The 17,053-nt window shown below is 53.7% G+C and overlaps 2 protein-coding genes across 3 annotated transcripts; both read left to right on the top strand.

Moving 5' to 3' along the window:
• Window positions 1–1,142: 1,142 nt before the first annotated feature.
• LOC117016722 (transmembrane emp24 domain-containing protein 9) lies at window positions 1,143–4,844 on the top strand. The gene is made up of 5 exons (XM_033096323.1): window positions 1,143–1,374; window positions 1,545–1,645; window positions 2,406–2,531; window positions 2,878–3,024; window positions 3,977–4,844. Exons 1-5 carry the CDS (start codon window positions 1,191–1,193, stop codon window positions 4,124–4,126), a joined length of 708 nt encoding a protein of 235 aa, XP_032952214.1. The 5' UTR covers window positions 1,143–1,190; the 3' UTR covers window positions 4,127–4,844.
• A 2,726-nt stretch (window positions 4,845–7,570) lies between these two features.
• Window positions 7,571–16,826, top strand: B4GALT7 (beta-1,4-galactosyltransferase 7). Of its 2 annotated transcripts, none has more exons than XM_033096321.1 (6): window positions 7,571–7,734; window positions 11,296–11,658; window positions 14,291–14,516; window positions 15,550–15,633; window positions 15,883–15,971; window positions 16,459–16,632. In XM_033096321.1, exons 1-6 carry the CDS (start codon window positions 7,685–7,687, stop codon window positions 16,490–16,492), a joined length of 846 nt encoding a protein of 281 aa, XP_032952212.1. In that variant the 5' UTR covers window positions 7,571–7,684; the 3' UTR covers window positions 16,493–16,632. The 2 variants fall into 2 exon arrangements, with proteins under 2 accessions (XP_032952212.1, XP_032952211.1); XM_033096320.1 differs by having other exon boundaries at window positions 7,574–7,734; window positions 15,867–15,971; window positions 16,459–16,826.
• Window positions 16,827–17,053: the final 227 nt, after the last annotated feature.

Here is a 17,053-nt window from a genome sequence, read left to right as displayed (position 1 = left end):
GAAGGTAAACACTGGTACGCTGCTGGTGAGACTGTAAATTAGTACAGTTTTGGGGAGGTCAATTTTTTGATCTCTTATAAACAAAACATATCCTACAGTAATGCCTTTTGAAAATGAACAAAATTTTTATTGCAGCATTATTTGTTAGAGCAAATAATTGGGGAAAAGAAATCTTAAGCACTTTCCTCAAGGATGGTTAAAATAAATAAGGTACATTCGTATTATGGAATATTGTTACTGTTGAGAAAAATGAGATAAAGACTTTCCAGTGATGTTTGGGAAACGTGAACACATTCCCACTAAAACCTCCCTCCCTAGGGCCAAATGAAACAAGAAAGAGAACCCAAAATAGAAGGAAAATCACCAATTTCTATGAAACCTTGAGGTAGCACAATAATAAACTAACTCCGAAGAAGGGCTGCCAAAATACACTGAAATTTGGGTAAAATTCAGGAAGAACACGAAGGGCAGACCCAGACCTCTGCTGATCTCACTCTTAGTGCGAAGCTCTCCAAAACGGGGCAGTTCTGCCCCAAAAATCACAGTAACCCTTAACCTGCCGGCCACTGGGGCACCGAACCCCGGTCCGGCGACGAAGCATCACCGCCGGGAATCGGCAGCAAAGCCCGCGTGGAGGAGCATGCGGTGGTGACGGTGCGATGCCTGGGACCATACAGACCAGATTTAAGAGTGATAGGGGCTTGGGGGGTCAAAAAAGTGGTAAACGGAGACTATGACACTTCTTTTTTGTTGTTTTGGGGGAAAAAATTGAAGATAAATTCGAGCACTGTTTGTATCATGTTTTTCAAAGTTCAATTTTTAAAACGAGAAGCAAACCCAGAGTGGCAGATGCTTTGCCGGGGATAGACTCCTGTCTCTGCTCATAATTCGCTCCGTGACCTCAAGCAAACTACGTTAGTTTTGTCATCTGTAACATGCTGACAATCACCACCAGTCACCGGGCGGTGACAAGAGTCAACCAAAAGAATTTTTCAATTTTCGGGTCCTAATTCGGTCTAGATGCCGCGCCCCAATCAGGGACTGCCGCGCGACTGCCGCGTGGCATCTCGGGACTTGTATTCCCCCCACCCAACCCCCCCCCCCAGGAACTCGCTGTCCCGACAAGCCCCGCGGCGGCGGCAGCGCTACGTGGCGCGGCCGGCTGCGGCTGCACGGGCAGGTGGGGCAAGATGGCTGCGGGACGGAGTCTGTGGGTCTTTGGGCCCTGGCCCGGAGCGGGGCTGGGTCGGGTGGTTCGGACCCTACTGCTGCTGCTGTGGCTTGCGTCTCGCGGAAGAGCGCTCTACTTCCACATCGGGGAGACGGAGAAGAAGTGCTTTATTGAGGAGATTCCGGACGAGACGATGGTTATAGGTGCGGGGGGAGGGGGAGAGTTGGGAACCAGACCGCGGTCTTGAGGCATGGGGTGAGGGAGTCAGCAGCGTCCCAGAGCCCGGAGCAGTCGGCCTCGCGGTGCTCCTGCGGGCGCGGACCTGGAGCCACCTCGCGCTCCTCTGACATGGGCTCTCCTCGCTTCTCTCCAGGAAACTACCGGACACAGCTGTACGACAAGCAGCGGGAGGAGTACCAGCCGGCCACCCCGGGGCTTGGCATGTTCGTGGAGGTGAAGGACCCAGAAGACAAGGTGAGCCTGCCCCTTAGCCCCACTAAGCCCTCCATTTCGCATTTCAGCGCCAGACGAAGCAGGCGCTGGTATTTCCCCTCCTAGTTTCCACATCCGCAAAACTGGTTTAAAAAAAAACCCAACCAAACAGTTGGTGTTGTGGGAAGATCCCAGATTTTCACTCCAGGCCTAATTTAGGCTATTGCAATGCTGGCTGCTCCTCTCAACTTCTTACAGACTGCTGCAGGAGTCCGCCAAGTCAGTTATCTTCCCTGAACTATTTTCTTGGTCTGCGAAATGGAAATTGATCTATCTTATATAGGTGTGATGGGCAGATTAAATGTGGTGCTGGAAAACAGAATTTTGTCAGCTCTAAAGCTGTGACATGTAGACTTTAGAATTTCATAGAGCAGGGTACTTTCCAAAAATAAAGCAGCTTTAAATTTTGACAAATAAGGATATTAAAACAAAAAACCAAACCCTTTAGTTGTCACCTTTCACTTAAAAAAAGAACTACACCAAAGTGGTCGAAAGGACATAAGCTGTGAACGAAGGAAAACCCTTCCCAAGAGTGGTCACATGCCAACCTACTGTCAGACTCTTCATTCCTGTTCCAAATAGTTTTGAGACACGCTTTCGGCAACTGCTGCTGAGCAGCGGTGGACCTTTCAGTGTTGTGGGATGCCTAAGGCTCTGGTTGTCAAGTGTTGAGGCACTTCGAGCCGTAAGCGCTGTCCAGCCTCTGCCCACTGTAACACTCACTGCAGCTCCTTCTCTCCAGGTCATCCTGGCCAGGCAGTACGGCTCTGAAGGCAGATTCACTTTCACATCCCATACTCCTGGTGAACACCAGATCTGTCTTCACTCCAATTCCACCAAGTTCTCCCTTTTTGCTGGAGGCATGCTGGTAAGTGCACTCAAGTGGGACTTGTAGCTTGTAGCCTCTACGCCCTGCCAGGACTGGGGACTGGCGGTACTGTGGGTGTGAGATGAGTATGGCGGATTTTGTGTCTGCTAATAAAACTGGGTTTCGGTGAACATCCAGCACATGGTTGCTGTGCTCGTTTTATATGCCTTGGTCAGGACATCAGCCAAGGCTCATTCTTGTGCCTGGAGCTCCATAGGGCTGGACACTGGGGAAGCTTCACCAGTGTTGGCTAAATGACCAAATAAAGGAAGGTGGGGGACCAGCCGTCAGTCCCTGGCAGGAAGACTGAGCAGGACTGCCTGATTCTCTTCCTGTCTGTCCCCAGAGAGTTCATCTGGACATCCAGGTGGGTGAACATGCTAACGACTATGCAGAAATTGCGGCCAAAGACAAGTTGAGTGAGTTGCAGTTACGAGTGCGACAGCTGGTGGAGCAGGTGGAGCAGATCCAGAAGGAGCAGAACTACCAGCGCGTGAGTGGTTCCGTCGGGAGCGGCGGGCTTCCTCCCAGAAGCTGTCCGCTAGCGCAGCCAGGAGGGGCATGTCAGACTCAGTAGGAAACCCAAGGGACATACCTGTTTGTGCTACTTTGCAAGTCTAAAAGGTGGGATGGCTATTACTAACTCTACTCTGTAATTAAGGAGACAGTGTCTTAAGGGGGTCTTATTGCCCTATGTCACACAGTTACAAAGTGACGGAGCAGGGAATAATCTCAACACCTTGGGTGCGATTTCTGGGGCTCTGAGTGCTTCCAGGATCGGGGTTTTCAAACTCACCTGTGTCCAGGAGTCAGGCAGGTACCATGAATGGATCTATGACCATAAGGATTGATGGGACAGTGACCTATCTGAGCAGGAACAGCTGCTGTTGTTGGCTGAGAACAGCCTTGCAGAAATCCTAGCCCGCCCTGAGTTTTAAGAGGAGCCACCTTTCACAAAGGTTTTTTGTGAAAATTTCCTGGGTTTTAAATGTTGGCAAAACACTTGTGTGAGTCAAACAAACACATGTATGGACCAGACCCCTCCCTGGGGCACCAGTTTGCAACCTGTGCCCATAGCCTTCAAGGAGCAGCTTGGGAGACTTGGGCAGAGGACTCAGAACAAGTCCACTCCTGAGTGCCTCACGACGGTTCTGTCTGATGGTGATGCCACAACTACTTTACTTCTCCCCGGGCACCAGGGTAGGACCAGGTGAGGGCTGTACCTGACAGGTGAGCAAACAGACTTAGGTTACTTGAGGTCATCTGACTGGTGAGGGTGAAGGTAGTCCTCACATGGGGTGACTCTTTGCAGGCACTTGACTAGAACCTGGGCCAAGCTGGTTGGTCCTGGGCCATCATCTTCTGGGGAGGGAACCCAGCAGTTCTAAGGGCCCCAGGTGGGGCCCAGCCCACTCAGGCTCTTCTTCAATTCTCCCCTCCCACAGTGGCGAGAGGAGCGCTTCCGGCAGACCAGCGAGAGCACCAACCAACGGGTGCTGTGGTGGTCCATTCTGCAGACCCTCATCCTCGTAGCCATTGGCGTTTGGCAGATGCGGCATCTCAAGAGCTTCTTCGAAGCCAAGAAGCTGGTGTAGCCATCCTTCTTCCCACGCTGGGGGAGAAAGGGCCTCCTGGGACTGATTTCTCTCTGGCAGGAGGACTGATTCCCAGCCGTGGATGTTCTGAAGGGGAGAGGGGCCACAAGCACCCCAGGCACAAGCTGAGGGCAGCAACTCGGCTGGCTGTTACTGAGCAGGTGGTGGGGCAAATGACTGCCCCCACCTCTGGGCTCTGAGCCCTTTGCAGTAATCTCCTAGGGGCTGGTGAAGCCACTGGAAGCTCCACTGGCACCCCAGAATCACAGTGTTACTGATCAGGGATGTGAGGCCGTTGTCTGGGGTAGCTGGGGGGAAGGGAGTGGGTGGGCAAGCAAGACTTCCTTTTGTCTTCCTTTGCTAACTTGGGATTTTGAGCAGGTTGGGCTATAGCTGTGATTCCCTGCTGTTCTGGGACCCTCACTGTTCCCTCCTTGGGTCTAGACCCAGCCTGCTGATCGGGGGGGGGGGGGGGGGGGTTAATTGAGGGTGGCTGGAGGGGGTTGCAGTGTGGGAAAGTGGCCCTGAGGTTGACCCTGGGTTCTTCACATGGTTGTCTTTTTAGAGGTTTGGGGTACTGGGGTCAGGGTAAGTGGAGGTCTTGGTGCTGGCTGGGGATGCGGCCTGCAGAGTCTTAGTTACTGATTTCATTTTCAGTTAGCCTAGGTTTGTTACATTGGTTTCCCAATTAAACAAAACAAAACAAAACAAAAATAGACTTATTGTCCAGTGTAAAGTTACTCCACTATCAGTGGGCATAACACTGTGAGGTGCTTCAGGAAATGTCAGTTCTTCCAATGGCCAAAGCTTTTCGCAGTCCACAATGAGTACCCACCTGTGAACTTCATTCTTTCCGTCCTCTCTATATCTTCCTACAGTAGAGGTTAGTGATTTTGCCCAAGATCATCCAACAAGTAAATTGTGGGGTTGGTGCTCAGATCTACACCATTTTCTCTGCACCAGCTCCCTCATGAAGTACCCTTCCCACCTTTCCAGAGTAGAATTGTGGTACTGTGTTTCCCCGAAAATAAGACCTAACCGGAAAATAAGCCCTAGTGTGATTCTTCAGGATGACATCCCCGAACATAAGCCCTAATGTATCTTTTGGAGCAAAAATTAATATAAGACCCGGTCTTATTTTCGGGGAAACACTGTGGAACTGTAAGGAAGTGCCTAGTTAGAATAGTACATTGAACAGGAATGCTGCAGGTGTGGAAAGGACAAATCCCTGAGCTGGTGGGGATGAGGATACTGACGGACTTAACAAGTAGCGCGGGATTCCAGCAAGGACCTTGAAGGAGAGGAAAGATTCTGATGAAAGGCAGGACGGGGTGGTTGGGGAAAGCAGAGGCAAACAGCTGGTTTGGAGATGGGTGGGCATTGTTTCAGCTGGAGTTGGGGTGGAGGAGTTGCGAGAAGGCTGGAAAGGAGGGTTGGTTAGAGATAGAAGAGCCTCGAGCCTCATGTAAGAGATTTAGACTTTACCCACTGTTCAACAAAGTTCTGAGTAGAACATCCCCTGAATATAACTTTGAGGAAGGTTGATAACAGCAGTGTATGAGAGGGGGTGGGGAGACAATTTTGGGAACACTTGCCTTAATGGGAGGATGTAATCTGAGCTCTTAGTACCACCCAGACCACCACGTTTAGAAAAAAGTAAACATCTTTTTAGAATTACCAAAAAATTACGAAAATAGTTTTCCCTGTTATTGTCATGCATGATAGGGTATATTTGTTAATTAATGAACCAATACCAATACATTATTTTTAAAGTCTATATGCAGTCTATACTTAGTTGTTACCTAATGTCCTCTTTCTGGTCCAGGATCTCATCTAGGACACATTACATTTAATTGTCTTCTTGGGCTTCTCTCTTAGCTGTGACAGTTTCTCAGACTTTCCTTGTTTTTGATGACCTTGACAGTTTTCAGGAGTACTGGTCACGTATTTTGTAGAATGCCCCTCAATTGGGATTTGTCTGCTGTTTTTCTCATGATTGCACTGGGGTTATGGGTTTTTGAAAGGAAGACCTCAGAGGTAAAGTGCCCTTCTCATCCCATCATTCAAGGGTACTTAACATGACTGGGGATGTCACAGTTTAAAATTAGTTAATTTGGATTTTTATGTGAAATCTGATTTCTTGAGATAAATTGGATCTGACAGTAGTGGGACTTCATCCTGATGTGACAATTATCTGTACTGAATGGTAGCTGTCCCCTTTAGATGGGCTCGTGCATTCCGGGTCACAGTCCCACCTCCCTGCTGCCATGTTGGCCTTACCTGACTGGTCTCTGCAGGGGCTCAGCGTCATCTTTGTCATCAGCCAAACCTAAACTGGATTTGCCAAGGTTCTGGGAAAAGGTGCAGTGCCCTGGGAGAGTTCAGCAGGAAGGGGACCAGTGGATTGTATGCTGCTGGGTTTAAGGGAGAAAGGGGACTCCTGGGAATGATTAATTTCCTATCCACAGTGAAGTCCTCTTAGAAGGAGAGTAGTTGAGACCGTAGATTGTGCAACCAAACTACCTGGTCTTGCATACTGAATTGTCTCTGTGCCTCAGTTCCCTCATCTTTAAAGTGGGCATAATCACAATACTCAAGGACTGAATGAGACAATAGTAGTAAAGAATTTAGAACATGGGACTGCGCATAGTAAGAACTCAATAGATCTTAGCTACTTACTGGGAAACTTAAAATTTGCCTGGAAGAGCAGAGGAGATTAAGTCTAATAACTGCCACTGTCTTTTCCCAGTTGGGAAACAGGGCCAGTGAGGGTTCAGTTCCCACGGAGACAGGGCAGATACTGGAACTTAATCTCTTTACAGCATTCCCTTCAGTTCTCACCTCAGCTCCACCAAAGTACCCTTCTCCTGGATGATAGTTATCATTTATGTGGCGTTGATTATTGTGCCTGTTGCTGTACCTAGTGCATTTTCTCCTTTAGTCCTCATAGCAACCATGTAGATCAGGAAACACACTCAGGTGAGGGAACATGAAAAGAGATGGTGCCTTGCCCCTAAACAGCCGAATTGGCAGGCAGATTTTGAATGCAGTCTATCTTTAGTGCCTGACTTCAACCTATTCCTTGGGGTAGAACCCATGACTGAGCCCTGAGCTTGGCTCTGCCCTCCTCCAAGCTTGTAGCAGAGGAAGAATTCATCTGGGTTGACAACAGGGTATCCCAGACGTTGCCCGTCTTCTGTCTAGAAGACAAGGAAGATGCAAATTATCCCAAGGTGCTGGTTTGGAAGTCTGGAGTCTAAGTTCAGTCCCAGCCCAGTGACTTGAGCCCCTTTAGGGTCTCAGTTTCTCGGGATGTTAAACGGGGAGGGCAGTTAGCAGTCCGGCGGTAGGGGCGCTCACGTGTTCCTCGGCATGCGGAACCTTGGATGCCGCGGCTCCGGGGAGGAGATGGCGCGGCCGGAGCAGCGGACCCGGAGGACCGAGGGGCGGGGCTGACGGGCCTGGGCGGAGCGGGAGGCGGAGGCGCCGCGTAGGCCGGGGAGGCCGGGCCCGCCCGGCTGGGAGCTCAAGCCCCATGCGCCGCCGCCTCCCCCCACGATGTTCCCCTCCCGGAGGAAAGCGTCGCAGCTACCCTGGGAGGACGGCAGGTGAGCGGCGGCGGCGGCCGGCACGGTCCCGGTCCTCCCCGGTGCCTCTCTTTTTCCGGGCCGCCCCGCGGAATCTAGGAGCCCGAGGTCGTCGCGTCTCCGTCTCTGCGGTCTGAGTGTCTGTGGTTCTCCTGTGGGTCACTGGCTCTCTCCGTATATCGGCGTCTGTCTCGCTCTCAGTGGGTCTCTGTCTCTACCAGTCTTCGTCACTCCGCAGGTCTCCGTCACCCGCGGGTCTGTATTTCTCCTTTGACTTCCCTTTGTGAGTTTCTGTCCTTCTCTTCGCAAGTCGCTGTCCCTCATTATGGATCTCTGTGTTTCTCCACCGGCCTCTCTTTGTACGGGTCTCTGGCTCCGTGACCTCTCTCAGTGGATCTCTCTTTCTGTCTGTCCGTGGTCTCTAAGGATCTTGATTCCGTTTCTCAGGTCTCTGCCTCCCCATCACATGTAGCCTCAGACCCTCCCGTCCCTTCCTCATGCTTGCCCTTCCTTGCTGGCCGCCCAGAACAACACACCAGACAGAAGCTCTGTCTGCTCTGCCTGGCTGGCCACTGCCTGGCACTTACTAGGCACTCCTCACACATAACACTAGTTCATTTCCGGTGCAGCTGTACTTAAATGGGGCCTGATCCATGTGTTAGGTGTGGGCTTGGCCCAGACCTTAGCTAATGATGCTTCCCACTAAAGTAGAATTGGGGTGAGGGAACTATTTGGTTGCCAGCATTTGGGAGGACACTTCAGTCTTGAGATGTGCCCCCAAAACTCTTCTTACCTAGAACACATAGTAAGTCTCTACCCAGTGACTCACACCTCATTCCCTTTATGTCTCTTAAGTTTGCCAGGTGCCAAAACAGTCTGGAATATGATGGGCACAACTCTTCACCTTGGGGTTTTTTTTCAGAGTTGGTGTTAAAGTAAGAAGAAAGGAACATGATAGAAAGGAAACCTGAACTGTGGAATCAACCCTGGGCAGGAATCCTCTTTAATAGCCATGTGACCAGAAACGAGTCACTTAATCTTTCTGACTTCAGCTTTTCCATCTCTGAAACAGGGATCATAACTACTCTGCAAGGCCATATGAGGATTAAAGGAGATAACATACGTAGAACCCTTGATGCTGTGCCTGGCACAGACGCTGTAGCTTCCAGTCAGCTTTGCAGTTTGGAGGTGCTGTAACCAGAGCCATTGAGAAAAGAAAGGAAAAGTGATGGAGGAAAATTTCCATTTCCTGGTCCCTTTCCATAAACCTTTGGATCATAACTGTTCCCAGAAGCAGTTACTGATGTCAATTCTTGCTGTCGACACAGGGGTACAAAGATGCAGATGCAGGCTAATACAGCAATTAAAGAGTGCTGGCTCTGGGGCCAGCCTGTCTGGGTTCGAATTTCCCCTTTCCTAGCCTTGGGCACAGATTGATGAAGGAGACAACCTCATCTGGTCTGCCCCTCAGAGCTGGGTGGCCTGGGCCTGGGAGCACCTGGGACTGCAGACCTGGAGTTTGCCACCAGGTGGCACCAGGAGGAACTGTTCTCAGTGTCCACTGTCCTGAGGAATTAGGCCTCAACTCTAAATTCAGTTGCTCAATGGTTTGGGTCCTTAGAGCGCAGGATATGAGTGCTCACGGGACATGCTCCTAGTAGGAAGGGAAAATTAGACCGAGACGACAGTATGTGAAAGTGCATGGAATGTCCAATTCATGCCATACACCTGGATAATGGTCACTGCTTCTTCCCCGAAGGTGGGAGAGTTCCCCATGTCCATCTCCCCGGTCTCCACCCCGCCCCCAGAAAGAGCCCAGAGGGAGAATCTGTAGAGGGTCCAGCCTTCCCAGGCCACTGTCAGGACTGGGCTCTGCTCCTCCCCAGCGGAAACCCCCACCACAGGACAATGGGGGGTAAGTCAGAAGCTCCCTGCGAGGGTGACCTACGCAGCCTCCCCTCTGCTGTGTGTGGGACTTGGGCCTGGCTTCAGGGCTGCTGGCTTCCAGGTTGGCAGTTGTACCGCTAGAGAGTCTGGAGTTGGTGTGGCTCTAGTGTGTGACTTAAAGCATGCCCTGACTGCTTGAACCCTTCCTATAACTCACTTAGCACGCCCTCTGCTGTGTGACTTGTGCGCGGCCACAGATGGGAGTCTGATTACCGATGGGGAAGATAAGCAGGGACACAGGCACTCTGAGTGCTCCGAAGAGGGAAGTATCAGATGCCACAGAAACACAGAAGGAGGCGTGTGCACGTGGGTGGGCAATGCTGGCCATGACATTGGAGCTGAGGGGAAGGGACAATGTTTGCCTTGACATTGGAGTTTGGCCCTGAAGGATCAGTAAGGGGCTTTCAGGCAGGTAAAATCGGAAGGGCATTTCAGGCAGAAGCAACAGGCTGCGTGGGGGCTGGAGCAGGAAGGAACGGGTGCGCTGAGAAGCTCATGAGTGGTAGGGAGCAGCTGGAGATGGGGCCAGGTCACAGAGGGTTTTGACTATCAGGCCAAGGAATTTGGCTGTTATCTTGTAAACAGAAGAGGATCATCCATGAGATCGAAGGCGTCTGAACCAGGCAAGGAACAGATGAGACCTGAGGTAAAAGAGAGGCAATGAGTAAGGAAAGGTGAAGGGGCACTTAGGAGGTAGAATCTATAAGCCTGGGAGCTAACTGGTGACTCTTAGAGGTTATAGAGCAGATTGCTTGGCAGATTATTTTTTTGGGGGGGGCTTCCCTTTTTTGGATTCCTCAGTTCCTCCTTCATTATCCTCAGGAACTTTCAGAGAGAGGGGCAAAGGAATCAGGTAAATTCCACCTGTTTCTTTGCTCTTTCCAACCCACAGGGCAGTCTCGCCCAGCACTATCCCAGGGTCTGCGAGATCCAGCTCTCTTCCTGTGTCTGAAATGAGCCTGGCTGTTGGCCCTAGCCCTCATCTTTCTTCCCCTCGTCCGTCTTTCACCTCTCGTCACATGGGCTGCCTGTTGGACTAAAGCTTTGAGACTTGTTCAGTGGCCTGCCACTATCAGTTTGGGTCTTGCATTGGTTTGGGGACAGATTTGATCTTCCGAGAGTAAACATTGGGGACTGACGCCAGCACAGGCCCCCAGTCTTGGCGAGATTTCTAGTGTGAGAAGCAGGACAAAGCCAACGTTTCAGTTGGCGGTGAACCTGCAGGGGAGCAGATGTGGAAGGCAGGGGATGGGATCTCTAAGGTGGGCTCCTACCATCAGCTGAGGACAGGAGCCACTGTCCTGGGGAAAGGTAAGTGCAAGAGACAAGGAGCCTTGTCCCTGCCCTCATGGTCTGACCAGGACTCACTCGTAGAAAATAAGGGAGCATCATGGATCCGGGGTGGCTCTGTGACCTGGGAGTGACCAGAGGGCTTCCCGGCGGGGGGGTCGGGCTGGGCCAGAACGGTAAGCAGGACTCTGACGCACAGTGGCAGCATGAGCAAAACCATTAGAGTTGCTTCTGCACTCCTTGCCAGGCGCTCAGGGCAGACCCGTCGGGTGTGTCCTAGTTGTGGTGAAGCCGAAGGGCTCAGGCTCAGCCCGTCCTTCTGACCCGTTCCTGCTCTTGTCCCAGGTCCAGGTTGCTCCCTGGCAGCCTCCGCCGGAAATGCTCCGTCTTCCACCTCTTCGTTGCCTGTCTCTTACTGGGCTTCCTCTCGCTGCTCTGGCTGCAGCTCAGCTGCTCTGGTGACATGGCCCGGGCAGCTAGGGGACAAGGGCAGGAGACCCCAGGCCCACCCCGAGCTTGCCCCCCAGAGCCACCCCCTGAACACTGGGAAGAAGACCCGTCGTGGGGCCCCCACCGCCTGGCGGTGCTGGTGCCCTTCCGCGAACGCTTCGAGGAGCTCCTGGTCTTTGTGCCCCACATGCACCGCTTCCTGAGCAGGAAGAAGATCCCGCACCACATCTATGTGCTCAACCAGGTGGATCACTTCAGGTAGGGCCCGCCTGCCCCAGCTCGCCCTCGCCCGGGCCTTTCAGGACCTGCTCCCTTTCCTGGCAGCAGCCCACTGCCTGGTGGGCCTCAGGCCTGTGGAGGGTCACTTGGGGCAGTGGCAGGAGGGTAGGAGGTGGTAGACCCCCTTACTGGGGGTGGCAGGCATCTTCGGGGAGAGTTTGGGGCTGGGAAGGGCCCTAATCTGATTTCCACATTAAAAAGAGCCCCGTAGCTGCTGTATGTAGAAGAGCTTATCCCAGGACGAGGAGGAGCAGGGAGAGCTCAGGGTGCTCGCGGCTTGGCCTGCATGGTAGAAGGCATGGAGGAAGCGCAGACAGGGCTCGCGGGGGGTTGGCTGTGGGGACCAGGGAAAGGGAGGGGCAAGGCCACAGCTTTAAACTTGTTCACAGTCCGGCGTTACTCTGAAATCCTTACCCTTTCCAAAAACTGCTGCCTCCCACGGTCACCATGGAAGCATCTCACACTCCACCCCCACCTTGCCCTCCAACGCGCTCCTGCTGGAGACAGACTCCAACAGTTCTTGGACCCCGCCAGGCCTGGTCGGTCGTCTGTGATGGCTCACCTTCTCCTGGCCTAACTTGGATTCCATGGTCCATCATTAAAATCACTCCCGTGCGTACACCTCAACTCCCCTGCCCTTTCTGCGTGGCACAACTTCACTTGAGGAAACCTGACTGTCTGCTCCACACCTGCTCCTGGGCGGCTGGATGTGGCTGGAGACAATGCGCCTTGGCCCCGGCAGCCCCTCAGCGCTGCCTGAAGCCTCGAATTCCTCCAGTCTGCTGTTGTTTCCCTCTCCTCCCCCACCGTCCCCCCAGCTGATGACTTTGCTTCCTATTTGAGAAAACAGAACCAATTGGAAGAGAACTTGCCCAGGTCCCCACCGCCTGGACCGTGTTCCAGCTTCTGTGCAGGGCTCCTTTGGATGCCTTGTCTCAGCTCTTCCACGGTCACCAGCTCCCTCCCCGCTCCTGCATCACTGCAGCTGGCGGCCGTTTCTCCTGCATGAGGGATGTTTTCCTTCCCTCCTGGAGCATTTGCATCAGCTTACGACACACTGAAGTAGCTCCCGTCTAAAAAGGAAATGACCCCCCTTGATCATACATTGCCCACAGCTATCATCTCATTTCTCTGCTCTTCTTATAGAAAAACTTCCCCTTCTCCCCCTCGCTCTCTTAAACCTCTTCCACTCAGATGTTTACCCTTATTGTGCCACAAAACACAGCTCTCACTGACATCACCCATGAGCCCACCTCATTAACCAGCCTTCATCTTGTCAGCATTTGCCAAGTGGATTACTTTTTCCTTCCTCACACGCCTCCATCTGACTGCTGGGGCGACACACTCTAGGTCTCCTCCTCCTTCACTGGTCGCCCCGCCCTCCTCGCCTCTATGGGTTCTGCCTCTGCCTCATCTCCCTGATCGCTCAGTCTCTGTTCTCCTTGGGGCTCAGTGCCCCCTTGCTGGGTACACTCACTTGCTGGGGGATCTTGTCCAGGCCCAGGGCATTAATCCCTGTCTCTACCCTGGTGATTCCCAAGGCTGTGTTCCCAGCCCAGACCACATGTCCAGCCGCCTGAGCAGCCAGCGCTCCATTTGCTGGTATCAGAGGCATCTCGAGCGTAACATGATCAAAGTTCCTGATTTCCCACCCACCCCAAACCTGCTTCCCCTGCCACCTTCCCCATTTCAGGAAATGGCAATTCTATGCTTCCAGTTGCTCAGACCAAAAAACCTTGGAGCTATTGTCCACTCCTCTTTCTCCCTCACATAACATCCAGTCCATCAGCAGAATCCATCTAGAATCTGCCCACTTCTCACTGTCTCTACTGCCACCTCCCTGAGCTAAATCACCATCAGCTCTTGCCTAAATTATTGTAAGAGCCTCTTCCTTCATCTTCCTGCTTCCATCTCGGCCTTCCAGTCTCTTCTCAACACCCCAACGAGAGTGATCCTTTTGTGCCCTAAGTCACAGCACGTTGTGCCTCTGCCCGGAGCCCTCGATGGCTCCCCATCTCACCGAGGGCCAAAGCTCAAGCCCGTCATGGGCCCATCACCTTCTCACCTCACCCCTACACACCCCTCTCACTCTGCCTTGCTACATTGGTGTCTGTCCTGCCTCAGGCCTTGGCAGGCACGGAGCCCCACCCCCCAATTTCCTTGGGCTCATTCCCTCAGGCCTTCACGTTCCTGGGCCTCCCTGGCCACCTGTCAAAAAGAACAGCTGCCTCTGCCCCAGTGTGCGTGGTCCTTACCCTGCTTTACTTTTCTCCACAGCACTTAGCACTGTCTGCCTTGTTACGTATTTACTTATTTGTTTATTTTTGTCTCCTCTTATTAGAGTATCAGCTCCTTGAGGGCAGGGCTTTGATTTCTCTGCTGCATCTCCTGTGCTCTGAACAGTTTCTGGGACATAGTAGGTGCTCAGTAAACATTTGTGCAATGAGTGGAGGGGCAGACGTGCATCTGGGAAGCTTCACAGTGACTAGTGTCAGCCTGGAGGGTAGCGTGGGCACTGGGGTGGGTGCTGCGGGGGACAGGTTCTCATGCAGAGTTTGGGGGACAGCCAGCTTGCTGCCCGCCCCTGCCCAGCTTCAGCCGTCCTTCACAGGTTCAACCGGGCAGCACTCATCAACGTGGGCTTCCTGGAGAGTGGCAACAGCACAGACTACATCGCCATGCACGACGTGGACCTGCTCCCTCTGAACGAGGAGCTGGACTATGGCTTTCCCGAGGCAGGGCCCTTCCACGTGGCCTCGCCGGAGCTCCACCCGCTCTACCACTACAAGACCTACGTCGGCGGCATCCTGCTGCTTTCCAAGCAGCACTACCAGCTGGTGAGGCCCGGCCAGCCTGCTCTGCCATGCCAGGGAGTGCCCACCTGGGCTGGGGTCACTGGCAGGAGGCAGTTCTGGGGCCCAGCAGGGGAACCCGGAACATCCAGAGATAGGAGAGAGGAGCGGGAACAAGCAGGTCAGTTAGGGAGCACTCAGCCATAGTAACAGAAACTCAGGGACAATTCACTTCAGAAAAGTGGGGAACAGTGGGTCTCAAAATGGAAATGTCTGGGTGGGGCGAGAGGAGGGTCTAGCTTCCGGTGTGCCTTGCCCAGCCTCTCGGACAGTGTCAGCAGGGCACCGTTTCTCTTTTCGTTTCTCATTTCTGCCTTCTCTAGGCTGGATTTCTTTCCAGACATTCGGGGTGAAAGGTGGTTGCCATGACTGCAGTCTGCATCTGTCTAGGCCCAAGTCCAGTGGAAGGGGGAGCTCCTTCCCCAGCAGCCAGCGGGTGTCCCCGGGCTGCACCACACTGGCCCGTGACTGGCCTAACTTGGTCCTGGGCCCATCCCTGAGTCCGTCTGTGGCCGGGGGCAGGGTGGCAAGAACCAAGTGGCTTCCACCTGGGTCTCCTGCTCCTCACAAGGCTGAAGGCAGCTTTAGTAAATGAAGCCCTGAGTCTGATGGCAAAAATCAGTGTCTGCCATAGAGCCCAACTGTCCCTCTCCCACACGGAGGAAGAGACCAGGGCAGAGCCACCTCAGGAGAAACAGGAAGGCAGAAATCCAGCAGGAGTTGGCATTTCTGCCCACCACCATCTCTCCAGAGAGGTCCCTTCCTGCTGATCACATGTTTTTGAGAAACTAATCATCTCACACAAGTTCAAGGCCCCATAAGAACAAGCAAACGGAGGGGGTGCACTGACTATCCCCCCAATACTGCAGAGGTTGTGGGAACTGTAAGCATCTGGGTGTGTCTGTCCCAAACTGCCAGGAAAGGGGCCCCGGCCCAGCTTGGGCTGGGTACTCCGAGTGGCAGGAGGCCAGAGAACATCCTGGGAGTATGGGCAAGTGACGCTGCCTGTCTCTGTCAGTGCAACGGGATGTCCAACCGTTTCTGGGGCTGGGGCCGTGAGGACGATGAGTTCTACCGGCGCATCAGAGGAGCCGGCCTGCAGGTAACCCCCACGCCCCACCTCCTGACCGTCAGGGCCGCCCCGAGGTTCCCTTCTCTGCCCTCAGATGACGTTTCTGGGGCTTGGCACCCTGATCCCAGCCCTGCCCCCAACCAGCACACCTTTTCTGCAGAATGGGAATGTAGGCCGCCGCCTGTGGCCTGTGGCGGGACTGACTAGTGAGGGCCAGAGCTCCAGGAGGGATGGCCTGACCCAACTTGCTTTGGCCTCCTTAGCTATTCCGCCCCTCAGGAATCACAACTGGATACAAGACATTTCGCCACTTGCATGACCCAGCCTGGCGGAAGAGGGACCAGAAGCGCATTGCAGCGCAAAAACAGGTACTGGCTGGTCCCCTGACCTGGGACAGATAGGCCCAAGCATTTCTCCAAGTTCTTCGGTCAAAATGGTCCCATCCTCCCCTGCTTGGCCCAGCTCAGTTGATGGCATTCTGCTTGGGCACTCTGCCTGCTTTGTGGCTGCCATGGGCACCTGGGTACTGGGTTGGCTGACCCTCACGCAGGCTGGGTGAGGGCGGCTCAGCTGAAGGTGCCAGAATCCTAGGCAGACCTTAGACCCAGGAGTCCCCGTCCCTCAAACAGCCTCTTCTCTAGGAGCCATACTAGTCAACTGAAAGATCCCTGCTCTCCTGCTTACGGGGGGGGGACGGGGGGGTGCAGCCATGGACGAGAACCTTCACGACACTGAGCTTCCCTCCTCTCTTCAGTGGGTCACACAGGACCTCTGATGACAAGATCATGGGGCATCAATGGGCAGCTGGCACCCACAAAGCCCTGAGCACATGCTCTCTCCCCCTTTCCTTCCCAGGAACAATTCAAGGTGGACCGGGAGGGAGGCCTGAGCACCGTGAAGTACCGTGTGGATTCCCGCACAGCCCTGTCTGTGGGAGGGGCCCCCTGCACTGTTCTCAATATCATGTTGGACTGTGACAAGGCTGCCACCCCCTGGTGCACATTTGGCTGAGTTGGCTGGACAGTAAGGAAGCCCGTACCTACTCAGGCCTTGGACAAAGCCTCAGGCCCGGGCCCGGCTCCGATAGGATGTGGAGTGGCCTGAAGCAGCGGACGGCAAGCTGCACGTTTGCAGCGGCCTGGCCCCCAGAGGCGGGCTTGAGTCAAGACAGGACACAGGGTACCTGGGATGGTGCTAGCAATAAACAGTGACGGAGAAAGGCTGGGACGTGGCTCCCGACTGCTCTGCCGTCCTGTGCGTACCGAGACCTGCGGGCTTTCCTCCCTTCCCCCAACTGCCTCGTGCAGCGATGCAGCTGCGGGGCCAGGCTGCTGCCGTGGATGCCTGGGACGTGGGTGACGTGGGTGACTGGGAGGGTTTCACTGCAGAAAGCAGCGTGCGAGCCTCACAGCGAGGGGCCAGCGGAGCAGCTCTGGCTGGTTGTCACTGG

This window comes from Rhinolophus ferrumequinum, chromosome 24 (assembly GCF_004115265.2).
Source record: "Rhinolophus ferrumequinum isolate MPI-CBG mRhiFer1 chromosome 24, mRhiFer1_v1.p, whole genome shotgun sequence".
Taxonomy (NCBI): Eukaryota; Metazoa; Chordata; class Mammalia; order Chiroptera; family Rhinolophidae; genus Rhinolophus; species Rhinolophus ferrumequinum.
This window is presented reverse-complemented; position numbering and strand designations above follow the sequence as displayed.